Source organism: Brienomyrus brachyistius, chromosome 5 (assembly GCF_023856365.1).
Source record: "Brienomyrus brachyistius isolate T26 chromosome 5, BBRACH_0.4, whole genome shotgun sequence".
Lineage (NCBI taxonomy): Eukaryota > Metazoa > Chordata > Actinopteri > Osteoglossiformes > Mormyridae > Brienomyrus > Brienomyrus brachyistius.
The window spans coordinates 23,872,985-23,885,402 of record NC_064537.1 but is presented as its reverse complement, the minus strand read 5'-3'; the positions used below and the strand labels follow the sequence as shown (position 1 = coordinate 23,885,402).

Sequence of the window (12,418 nt, the reverse complement as noted above, 5' to 3'; positions counted from 1 at the left end):
CCCCTGTCCAGCCTGCCTCCAGTCTGTCTGGTGCCAAGAATCAGATTTCAGAATTTACTTCTACAAGCCACATTTAGAGCTCAGAGCACAGTCTGCTCCCCTCTCTCCCTGTCTCCGTCCCACCCACCCCCAAAAACCCACCCCCTCCCTTCTCTCTGTCAGCACCATCCTTCTCTCAGCCTTTGCATGTCTCGCTGGAAGTTTGCCTCGATCTTTATATAACATATATTTGCCTATTGTAAATGCATCGCTTCTCCCAGCGACCAACGTGTAAACAGTAGTGGATGTTGTGTCCGTGAACCAAGTCCTTGCGTGAATGGCTTTCCATTGAGAAGTCAGCTGTGTGGTACAGGCAGGGTCTGGCTCTCGTTCTCACACTGAGGCTGCTATCTATACTTCCCCCGTCTACTAGCCCCTCTCCTGAGATTTGCCACCCTGAGACACCCGAATCCAGGACACCCCCTTCCGCCCTCGGACTCACCTGCATAGTTAAGTCTCTTCCTGCTCTGCTTTCCGATGCTAAATGGAATTAGGCTTGGGAGAGAATGGTAAGGGGGGGTGTGGGGGGGGGGGCAGGGGACATCAATTTCAATAAACTGGATTTCCCCTGAGCCCCCTTCACCCTAGTGCCCCTGCCTCCACCAACAGCACTGCCACCCAAGATTTATGAAGGCTGCAGGCTTGTGGCGGCAGACTGCCCTGGTTTCGGGGGCCAGGCTGTCAGCAAATAGCTGCCCGGCACTGGGGAGGCGGCTCAGTTTTAGCCTGAGATGCAGCGCTGGAGAGCGGGAACATGGGAAAGAACAGTGATGACAGCTCCCTGGGACACGCACGCCACGCACTCTGGGCATGCCGCTGCAGACAACAGCATGTAACAAAAGTCAATGCATTACGTGGCAGCATTCTCTTTCTCGCAGTGGCGTAGGGCGGCCCTGTTGTCCTGCATGTGCTGATGTTGATTGGGAAGTGCGCCTTGACGCCGGGCCCCTCCTCCATAGAGTCGCAGCACCGCATGCCTCTAGCCTTCTCCCGTTTGGCATGTTTTCCCTGTGTAGTACCTTGCAAAGGAGGTGCCTCCAAGGTCTTCTGTTTTGCCTTCTGCATAACCAGATTGAAATAGACGCAGAGCTATTATGTAAAAGGTCTTTACGCTTTTTGGTGTCATGAACTACAAACGTGAATTAGGTTGTGCCTTAGGTAAGTGACTTCAGATTTTGATATTAAGACTTTTATTATGATATAGTGACTTTTAATTTGACGCAGTGGGTTTATTAAAATCATATCCAGTGCCTTCTTCCTGCATTGCCACAAAGGCAGATGAAGACCACACAGCACGGAGCTTTCTAATAGTCCCCAAAGCCGCTAGCTCCAGAGATTGATAGACTGATACCTTATCAGCCAACAAGACCATTTGACTTCTGTTCTCTGCCACTTATTCTCACAGACAGCTAATCATCAGCCTTTAAACACACGTCCGGAACAAATGGCAAAGCCGGGCAGCTCCTGGATTTGATAGACTGAGGAATCATCGAAAATCTAGCAGCACCCCTGAGACGCCGGTGCTCGATGATATTTAGCGGACTAATGTTTAGCCTCAATAAAACTTATTCACGGCACCCGGCAAAACATGGCCTTGGGCTTACACAAAGGGGATGAATATTGCTTCTTGTATTAAATGAAATATCTTCTGTATGGGTTTTATAATATCCCATTTATTAAGTGCATTGTTTCAGATGTCAGAATGCGTACTTGCTTAGTGACATTCTGTCGTTATTCTTTCATCCGTTTTTTCCCCTCCCAGCACCTGGTGAGTTTTTTTTTACTTTCGTTGTTTGTTCCTCTTTGCATGTAGCTCTGACCCCTGCGTTTAATGTGGGGATTGTAAGCCGATTCGGGTGGCTATCTGGGGATGGCATCTGCGGCGATAAGGCCCAGAGGCACACTGTCGCAGTCCAGCTATGCAGCAAGCATGCATTTGATATCTGGCTGAACAAGGACTTGTAATTCCACTCGCCAGGTCCAAGCTGGATTCCAACATCGTTGGTGTGTGTTTGTGGGGGGGGGGGGGGGGGGGGTATTGGTGTCAGTGGAAGGGGACATGTGGAGCTCTGTGGGTGGTTTGTGGGGGGGGTCATGCTGGAAATCCTTGCACTTGGGCACATTTTGTTCCCAACAAGACTACAGTACTTCCTCCTTGAATCTTTTAAATAAAATGCTGCTAACCCCACCCCCCATGTCCGTCACGTCCCCCTGACGCCCATTAGTGTCTCCTCATTGTCTCATGGTACTTCGCAACTTTGAGGGTTCAAGCTACTTCCCTGCTGAGTTTCCCATCTTCCTGCCGCACACATTCACCAGGAATGGCACTCTCTATTACTCTGCCTCTCTCTCCCTCTCTCCCCTCTGGGAAACATACCCCTTAGTGTGTCGAGAAACAACGCGGCCGTGTGTTGTCGTCGCCGGGTTTTACAGGACGGCTTTGGTAGGCGCCAGCTCCAGTAGTGTCCCGCTGAGTACTGTTTCATTTCGTCGGAGGAGATGGCCCGCTGGGCACTGTGCCGGAGGTGACAGAGCGCGCTCCCTGTTTGCCTGGCTGCCGATCTGAGTCCGAAAGTGGGTTTCACACTAATGTTATCAGAGAGTGATGGTCATTCTTGTTGCTGACAGAAAATGTCTGTTACATCTCACACATGCAACAATAATCCAGCTGCATTCTTTTTTGTCTTTGAAATTGATATGCGGCATTACAAATATATCTCTGTTTATCTTCACTAGCCCATGGAAAACTTGTTATTTTAAATACCTGTGGGCGTTTATCTGTTGGGGGGTCTGCTCCTAGAATAGGTTAGGTCAGGGAACATGGGGAAGTCTAAAATGAGCTCTCTATAATAAGAGCAGAAAGAAGTTTATACACAAGTGTTTTTTTTTTTAATACACGGCGGCCTATGAAAGAGCCCAATGCCGACAGATAACTTTGTCATGTATCCTCTTCCGTGAAACAAGATAACCTTAGAGTCTCTGTTTTTGTCCTGTCATTTGACGTGAATCCCGGCACATTTCCTAAGTAGCTGCTTAATTCTCCACTGCTCCTGTAACTCCACGGCTAACTGAGGCCAATCGGAACCACTGAAATAAATTCCTCGAATTTGATCGTTATTTTGGTCTGAAGGATGGTGTTTTTTACTTACTGTTTCCGCTTGCCCCACCAGTCACTCGCTGGCCTTTCGCATGTTTCAGCCTTGAGCCTCCTGGGTCCCCTCGCTGAGCTCCATGCCACCCACCGTCCTGGGCTGAGCCAGGGCTCTCCCGTCTGGAGCCGAGCGAGCAGTCTGCCGTCTTCCCACTCTCCATTCCGACTCCTGCAAAAAAACAAGCCAGTGTTACGCGATGACTGGCCTCCTGTTGCCTCTCTCACACACTCATCTCACTCTTGGCCAGAAGCGGCCACGTTTTCCAACCCCAGAAGACCAAACAGAGGCTTGTTGGGTTAAGACACTAAGCTGTCAGAGATGCCGTTTTTTCCCCCTCTGGTGTCTGGAGCTCACTGTCAGTTTTCCTCTTTGGTGTCAGTGTTGGGCCTGGCATCGGCGTCGCTGATGTGTGGGATAGCCAGATTCTTGAGGTTTTGCCTTCCCGGCGTCCGTCGAGGTCCACACAAAACCACAATAACAAAGATAGTTATGGCGGTAGCAGGAAGGTTAGCAAACATCTCTGGTGCCTGATCGCCCTTCTGTGTTTCATCACAGAGAACATGTTTGATTTAGAAGTGGAAACTGCAGAACAAAGTTGTTTTAGTTGAGTTAAGTGACAAAATCCTATGACGAATCCAGGTCTATGTAACTTCAAAGCTGCTACAATTGAATTAAAGGATTGTAGTCATTTATCTATGTTCAATTAAATGTGCCTTTTTCTGCTTTATGTAGAGTAGATTATAAAAGATGGACTTTGTAAAATGGAAAAAGGAATGGTCGTTTTCCTAGTGACAGAAGGGAGGTGGGGGCCGAGGGCTGGGTGGAATTCGAGATGGAGTTTGGGAGGATCAGCGGCATTAGATGTCTCTGTCACTCTCCGTCGCGCTGACATTTACATCAGCAGGTCTGCGGGTGTGCGTGGGCACAATGCAGACCTTCCAGCCACAAGAGCCATCAACATTGTTCCTCAGTCGCATTCCCGCAATACTCCAGATGCCAAGATAGGGCCATCGGCCGTGGCCTTCAGACTCTCCTGGAGGTCAGGCCTCAGAGGCTTGATGGACGGCTCCGACTAACCTGAATGGTGGCTCGGGGCTGACCAGCGAGAAGACTAATGAGGGAAAAGAGACGATGGCACTTGTGCAAATAAATACAGCCAAGATCGGAGACTGTGCCAAGCAGCATTGGTGATGTGCTGATGACTCGTGGAACCAAATGAACTTACTCCGAATTGCTGAAGCCATAAGCACTTTTCTTCCCATTAATTCTATTTAATTTCTCCTGTCCTCTGCAGGACCTGAAAAAAAACACCAGAAAATGAAATACAGATTGACTCCACGTTGCTCCCGATGTGAAGACAAGCTTGGTTTCTGCAGCAGTGCTTATGTATCAGCCTTTCTCAGTGTTACTATAACACAGTATTCAAAGCTTCTGTTGCTAAGCATTTATCCAGAGCAGAAAATAAATAGGATTGGTATAAATGTGATGAGAGATGCCAGCTGGTACAAAGGTTTACCCAAAAAAAAAAAAAAAGGTCTCGTATGGGGAACAGATTTACGTTTGTTTGTTTTTATTTTTTGTGGCGACACATTAAGACCGTTTTTCCACCATATAATCAAATTGCCAGCCATTTGGTGTGGATACCAACTGCACCCAGTGACATCATTACACACCGCCGGGGAGTTTTAAGATGGGGCTCTATAAATGAAGTGGAATGAAGTGGATATCCTTGCATATCCAAAATACTGGGGTGGAAACACGGACACAGTCTCCCGGCCCTCCGTCTGCCTGCCCCCGCAAAACCCACCTAAACCAGCTTCTCTGGGAAGAATAATTGAATGCGCTTTTTAAAAGCATAGATGTAGCTCAGTATTTGGGTGCCATGCTATTGGAATGACCTGTGGAGGTACTAGCGTGTGAGGAGCAGGCGAGCGTGATGAAGATTACGATGGTCCGCAGACATGTGCCTTCCCACCGCTGTGCCGAGCTGAAATGGCTGCTCCGTTGCCCGGCTGCAGCTCAGTCCTCTCCTTCTCCTCGAAGGGCCCACGCTCCAAAGATGACGCAGCAGATGCGCGAGGCCAACGTGGCAGCAGGCAGGAAGCCCTCCAGCGTCTCGTCGCCAAGCGCCGCTCGCCGCCTGTACCGCAACCTCTCCGGCAAGTTCCGAGTGGGCCACCCCGGCGCCGAGGATGGCACAGCGGCAGGCCGCGGTGACAAGGAGCGCCTGTGCAAGTCCGCCATGGTGAGATCCTGTGGATCCTTTTTGATCCTGTGGATCCCTTTCGATCCTGTGGATCCCTTTCGATCCTGTGACTCAGTGGATGCATGGTCTCGTCCCGGGACATACTTTTTCTAGATTAGAAATGCATTCTTTTCTTTTCATCTAAATTAGTTGTATATAAAGCGTGTGTTTCAGTCCGGCCCTGCTCTGCAAGGATATCTGTGTGCTGTTTGCCTGCTGGTCCTTCAGGGATCCTGCAGACTCTATTGCAGCCCACCATAGTCTGGAGGCAGGCAGCTCAAATGAATCTGTGAGCTTAAGTTGCTCTTATCCTGAGACCATGCAGCTGAATGTAGACAAGTGTTTCACCCAGAGTTTGTCCTACCATGTGTCGCGACTGCAGTGATACTGCGACTGATTGAATTGAAAGCATTATGTAGTGCTGTGAGGAATTTCCCCCATCTCTTCTCTTGGGTCAGTTTCAGAGCAATGAGGCGCTGTTTGAAGCAGTGGAGCACCAGGACCTGGACCTGGTGCAGTTGCTGCTGTCCCAGTACAGCTTGGAGGAGCTGGACCTCAACACGCCCAACAGTGAGGGCCTGCTGCCACTGGATATCGCCATCATGACCAACAACGTGCCAATGGCCAAGCTGCTGCTGCAGGCTGGGGCCAAGGAGAGCCCGCATTGTGAGTCTGCACAGCAACTGTGCCACCACGGCAACAAGAAATCATGTAATCAAAATTCTTTTGAGAATGTGACATACTGACCCTCGCAGTGCGACACATCATGAGCTGGTATGTCACGCTAGTAAAAAATTGGGAACTTCAAGTGATACCTGGAGTTATTAAAACACAATTAAGAAAACAATATTGCATCCTGAAATGACCCACTAAGGGATTAACTAATTCACCCCCCCCCCCCCAAAAAAAAAGGTAGTTGCTTCCCTCGATTTGTTGTTTTTCTAGTGAAATCAAACAAATTATTTCTGTTTTTAAGAGCCAGTGTGTGTTTCCGGCAGTGACATACCTAATACTATGAAATAAGCTGTATTTTTACCTTGGGCTGACAAATAGGAATCCTGTGATCCTGTGTTGATTTTCCTGTGATGATGAAATTGTTCATCAGTACAAGTAACACACTGATTTTTCCATAGAATAACACTGTACATTCAGCTACCAGAAGGCACGGCTTTATAAGGGCAGTGGGGTGGCTCAGGGGCAGTTCTCTTGCCATACACTTCGCAAGTTGGGGGTTTGACTCCTGCCCTGTGTTTGTGCAGTTTCTCCCTGTCTCCTTGTGTGCTTACACCAATTGGTGTAATTGTGTATGTACTCTGTGATGGACGGCCATCCTGTCCTGGGTGTTCCCCAGCCTTATGACCCGTGCTGCCTGAGTTCCTGTGTTGGTGCTCCGCCCCCCCCCCCCCCCCCCCCCCCCCCCCCCCCCCCCCGTGACCCTGTCCAGGATAAATGGTTGGAAGACGAATGGATGACATTACGAACATTACAAATTAGCAGCACGTTTGTTGAACGAGTTAAAATAATACACTTTGGAATTTGCAGATAGCGAAACAAGGTATAGCTAAATTAGAAACACTTGGATGGAAGGCGGTACTTAGAGAAATGTCTTTGATTTTTTTTTTTGTACTCAAATAAGATGTTAAAAAATAACAGCAGGGATAAGAAGGAAAAGGCTTTCCCTTAGCAACGTACCAGGATGCAGAGTGATTTTTTTAAGACTGTTCTAATCAAACTCCATCTGAGGAGAATTGAGATCAAAGACTCGGGCTCTTCGTCGGCTCTGAAAGGAAGTTACTGATTCAGCACTCCAGACTTCAAGGGTCTGGGGCTCTGAGGCAGGGGGTGCTCCACACACACGCTCTCTACCTCTCACACCTCGACACGCCGCACAGCCGCGGCCAGCGCCTGCCAGCACTCTGCATGCTATTAGCCGTAGCAGCTCAGTCGACGCTCCGAAACCCTTGCCCGCTTTTGCATGCTCGCATAGCTATTTTAGGCCAGCTGATTCCAGCTCCACTCCTTCGTAATAATATCCGGGCCCTTCCTGGTACCAGCATCCCCCTTGCTTTTGAGTACCTGCACGAAAGAAGTACCTGCTACTGACCTACATCTGTGGGCCAGGAGCAGAGCCCACTGTACGGTAAATAGCAGAGAACGTTAGCCTAAGTGGACAGATGGCCCACTAGACCAGCGGTTCTCAACTGGGTGAGTCTCAGGACTCAGGACCCACAATTCCTGTTTGTGGACGAGTGGGAGGACCCCACGAAAATGTTCCGCGGCCCACTTGAGATACACTGCACTGATCCCTCATCATCTCTGGGGAGGTTTATGTGTGTTTTTGTGCACCTAAAACGAAGACTGTGTGCCAGTCAGCCGGTAGCTGCCCGGGGAAAGAGGCATCCAAGCCAAAGAGAAAGCTGGGAACAGTGGGAGCATCGGCAGGTCAGAGTAATGCTGAGCTGGGAAGGGGAGCGATTACTGTGTGGCTTCCACCTTTTTTTATTAGCTAATGGCAGTGGGATCCACAGTGTCTGGGTACCGTCGGGACGTGGGGCTAATAAAACCACATTATTCTGCTAACATTCCCCTTTTTCCTATTCAATAAGCATTTTCATCTCTCGCTTTCTCCCTTGGTTTGAAATTCTCCTCATTTTACAGATTCCTTTGCCATGTCCCTTTGAAGACTTTCTCCAGCATATTAACAGATATGAAACGTCAACAGAAAAGTTGGGGGGGGAGAGGGGGGGGGGGAGGGGAGGGGGCAGGGTGTTTTATGGCCAACACACTTAATGAAAAGCAGCTTGTCTCCCGGGTATTTTAAAATTTAGATTTTTCATTTGTGCAGTTTAAAAGTCTGTTATCTTAACATAAGCACCCGGGTCATCTGGGTAAGTTGCATGGCTGTTTAATCACACCCATTCATACCTGTCATGTTACCATACAGGTTCACCTGCGTAAAAAGTAAATTACTGGGAAGTATTATGCTATATGTTTAGAGTTACGATCTTTACAAAAGGTGAAAATCCTCTGTATAACAAAATGAACTTTAATGGGGCAGATTATGTACTGTAATAGGAATTGCATTACAAAGTATATTGAGACCAAGACTATACTGTGATGGGATTAAGACTACTTACTGAAATAGAACCTAAAGTCCTAGAATATCTCCTGAAATAGGACTAGACTAAATAAAATGATAGGACCTTGATTATAATCTCGGGTGTAAACTACGCACTATAATGGAATCTAACCTATGTGCTATAAAGGGAACCTACTTATGTACTATGTACTGTAGTAGGACCTCCATTATGTATCCTAATGGGACCTAGACTGTGTAGCTTTATGGGACCTAGATTACATAACACAATGGGACCAAGACTACAGGTATATAAGTAAAGGTGTGTAAACTACTCACTGTAATTGGATCTAACCTGTACTGTGGTGGGAAGTGCATTATGTACTGTGATAACATCTAGACTGGGTATGGTAATGGGAGCAGGACTGCACACTGGACTAATGTCTTTATCGGCGTGTCATTGCTGTGACCCTCATGCACGTTCTCCAGTCGTGAGCCTGGAGGGCCGCGCTCTGCACCTGGCCACACTGCTGCGGGAGGCGGAGCAGAAAGTGGCCGAGTTGACGGTGCAGGTGGCCGGCGAGGGACCCGGGGAAGGCGAGGCCTCCGACCGCGAGAGGCAGCTCCAGGCCTGGGAGTGGAGGCAGCGGCTCTTCAAGCGCATGAAGACGGGCTTCGAGCACGCATGTGAGTGTGGCCCGGCCCACACCGAGACCTGCACGCCGCCCTGCTCTCACTAGCGTATTCTTCCCCCCTCTAGGGATTGTACTCAGGCTCTGTGAGGTCACAGTTTTCACAAGCCCTCAGCTTGTTAACTGCTTCTTTTTCATGACACAGTGTTGTAACACGGGGCCAAAAAGCACATGCCGGGGTGATGCCAGCATGCCATCAGGCGCATCCCCTCATACGGGGTCCCCCCCTCCAGCGTGCACGCCTGTGCCAGCTACCTCGCGTGTGCCCGTGCGTGTGCGTGAGTGTGAATATGCTCTCCGGCTGGATCTTGAGCAAGTCGTGGCCCATTTGACAAAGATCTGAGTAATTTGAAACAAGTGCAGCCTGTGCCCCCCCCCCACCACCAAAGTTTTCCTTGATTTTCACTTTTACCAGAGAGGCTTTGGTGGCATTCTGTCTGGGCAGAGCTGTTAATGGTTTCCACGCCGGGCCGGGGGAGCTGGGCTCTGTTTTGAACCTTTTACTAGCTGCTTGGCGCTCCCACAAGGCTGCCGAGATCGCTCCCTACCCCCCCAGACACTCACAAGAAGAGGAACAAACTCTGACCGCCACTATGTGAATAATCCAAGGCTGTGTGCTGAGAGCTTTCACTCTCCAGCTTTGTGTTTCTCACACTAAACGATCCTGAGTGACAACATGCAGCTTTAACAATGAAAATACAAATCTCACACAATTTCAGCACATTTGTTATGTGTCACGTGTTCCTCAGACAGACGGGTCTGCCAATAAGGATAAATAAATGTGAAGTAAGGATCACACGGACATCGCCAAAATATTCTCATGAAAGCAGCACATAGCTCAACCGCCTCACAAAAATGACCGTGCGAAGGCAGTGTCTTGTACCCTTGGCGTGGCGTTTTTAATACAGATTTTTTTGCCCTGGCATAATAAATGTTTGGCACTGCAGCAGAATGAGTGGGCCATGAGGGGGCGATGCTGTGATAGCAGTGCAGCGAATGAGCAACGGCGTCTCTTCTTCTCTAGGCCCCCCAGACACCCCCAGCAATGTCCGGCTTTCAGTATGCAGCAGCACAAGCCTTGGGGTGACCTTCCAGGAACCTCTCAGCGTCAATTCAGCCATTGTCACCAAATACAAGGGTGAGTAGGCCAGGCTTATCAGATCCTGCTCCGCTAAGATATACAACATCATTTTAAAGATATACGCAAGTACTAAGAACTAGGATGCTGGGAGTACGCACACTACGCTGCTGTGCGGCGGGAGTAGCGGCCAGAAGTCGGAATTGGCGTGCAGAAAAAAAAATTGATGTTACGGACAGGAAACGGGAGCCCGAGGAACACAATCTGGGCTTACAGTCCTCTTTGTTCTTATGTGTGAAAGTTCGTAAGTTGAGAGTTTGTAAGTAGAGGAGCGTCTGTATTTCCATAAACATAGATGAGCCAAAACATTATGACCCACATGACATGAGTAACTCTGACAATCTTATAAAAGCTCATGAAGGTTTGGGATATATTAGAAGGTAAGTCAACATTTGGTACTTGTTGTCGACTGTTGGATACAGAACAAATGGGCAGGGTTAAGACATGAGTTACTTTGATAAGCACCAGATGGTTATGGCCAAACACCTGGACCAGAACATCCCTGGAATGGCAAAACTGGTGGGTGCTCAGGGACTAACTGACAGCGGTCTGAGGAGGGAAAAACCATGAGCTACAAACAAGGTGTTGGTCAGCCAGGACTTGATTCTAGATGTAAATAAAAGGCTATTCCCTTTGGTACAAACCAACAGAAGGGCTACTGTGGTACAAATGGCCGATAAGTCACAGGAGTAATGTGTCACAATGCAGTGCATGGAGTCCGGCTGTGTATGAGGCTAACACATGTCATAGATGCTTAACACGCATCCGGCTGCCCACATGACACGGGATTCATCAACGCAAGCAACCTTCTTCCATTGCTCCGTGGTCCAGTTCTGGTGCTTCCGTGCCCATTGTAATCGTTCTTGATGGTGGACGAGGGTTAGCATGGGCTCTCTGACTGGCCTCCTGTATTGTGACACGATTACTCTCGTATCAATCATCAAAATCATCTGCCATTTGTGCTCTTCTGTTGGTTTATACCACACAACACCCTGTGAGCACTCTCCTCGGACCACTCTCGTTAGCTACTCAGCGCCAATCATCAAGCCATAATGATTTGGCCCATGTCAGTTACTCAGTACATTATCCTTTTTACTTTTTCAGCATTCAACATCTGAACTATGAGTGTCGAATCTTAGCTTACCATTTAATATACCGCATACCTTGACACTCACTGTTTTCACAAGATCGACATTATTCGCTTCATGCATTGGCTCATCTGTGTGTATATGCACCTCTAGTATCTACACCTCTGGTATACGAACCACTAGTGTCAGCTACTGGTGCCCTTTGCCATGGGGTACAAAACCTGACGATTCTGTCAGCCCGGAGAACATGTGACACAGCAGCGGACTTAGATAAGAGCAGAATTCAGATACATCCTCCTCGTACTGAATATGAAGCAGAACTAACCCACGTAGATTAGTGACATTCCACATGAGCAGTGACCCTTGGTTTGTGTGTCTCTCAGTGGGCTGGAGCTCGTCGCCCTCTCTGACCCCCCTCTTGGGAGAGACAGTTGTGGAGGACACCAAGGCCTTGCAGTGCTTCATCACAGGACTCCTGACGGTGAGCATGCACCTAACCACCACCTATACCCTTGCCAGCCCCTACTGCTGCACGAGCGAAATTTAGATCATCTCACTAAGGCTTCACCTGCAAATCCCATGAAGCTTGGCTTTGTGGACATTCCGCACATCGCCCCCTATAGGTCGGAGGCTGCATTGATATCTGTCCCTCCAGATGCACTGTGCAGAGCCTGGTTCCATCTGTCTGAAATTGTATTGCAGTCTGTACCGTCTGGCACTGGCATGGCTCTTACGCGAAACCAGAGAGGTTATGCAATTAAGTTAAATGCTCCTGTTTACTGTTGAGAAAGTGAACAAAAACAATATTTGGGTTTTCAGCATCTGTTAGAAGTGACTTATAAAAAGTTCAGACGACACTGAGAGCATATGGAAGATGCCGACACATTACACATTTATTAAATACCCACAGACATCATTTTACCATCATACTTTTGTAACAAATAAAATGCTGTTTTGTGGTCCTTAATTATGACTACAGGATAGATTA

The 12,418-nt window shown here is 48.5% G+C and overlaps 1 protein-coding gene across 2 annotated transcripts in view; it reads left to right on the top strand.

The window, feature by feature from the left end:
- Positions 1–12,418, top strand: part of LOC125742804 (ankyrin repeat and fibronectin type-III domain-containing protein 1) — a 234,256-nt gene that overhangs the window by 207,288 nt on the left and 14,550 nt on the right. For both annotated transcript variants that reach the window (XM_049015164.1, XM_049015165.1), the window contains 5 exons: positions 5,235–5,436; positions 5,895–6,102; positions 9,002–9,199; positions 10,229–10,342; positions 11,814–11,911. In XM_049015164.1, coding sequence (XP_048871121.1) covers positions 5,235–5,436; positions 5,895–6,102; positions 9,002–9,199; positions 10,229–10,342; positions 11,814–11,911 — 820 coding nt within the window. The remainder of the gene's footprint in view (positions 1–5,234; positions 5,437–5,894; positions 6,103–9,001; positions 9,200–10,228; positions 10,343–11,813; positions 11,912–12,418) is intronic.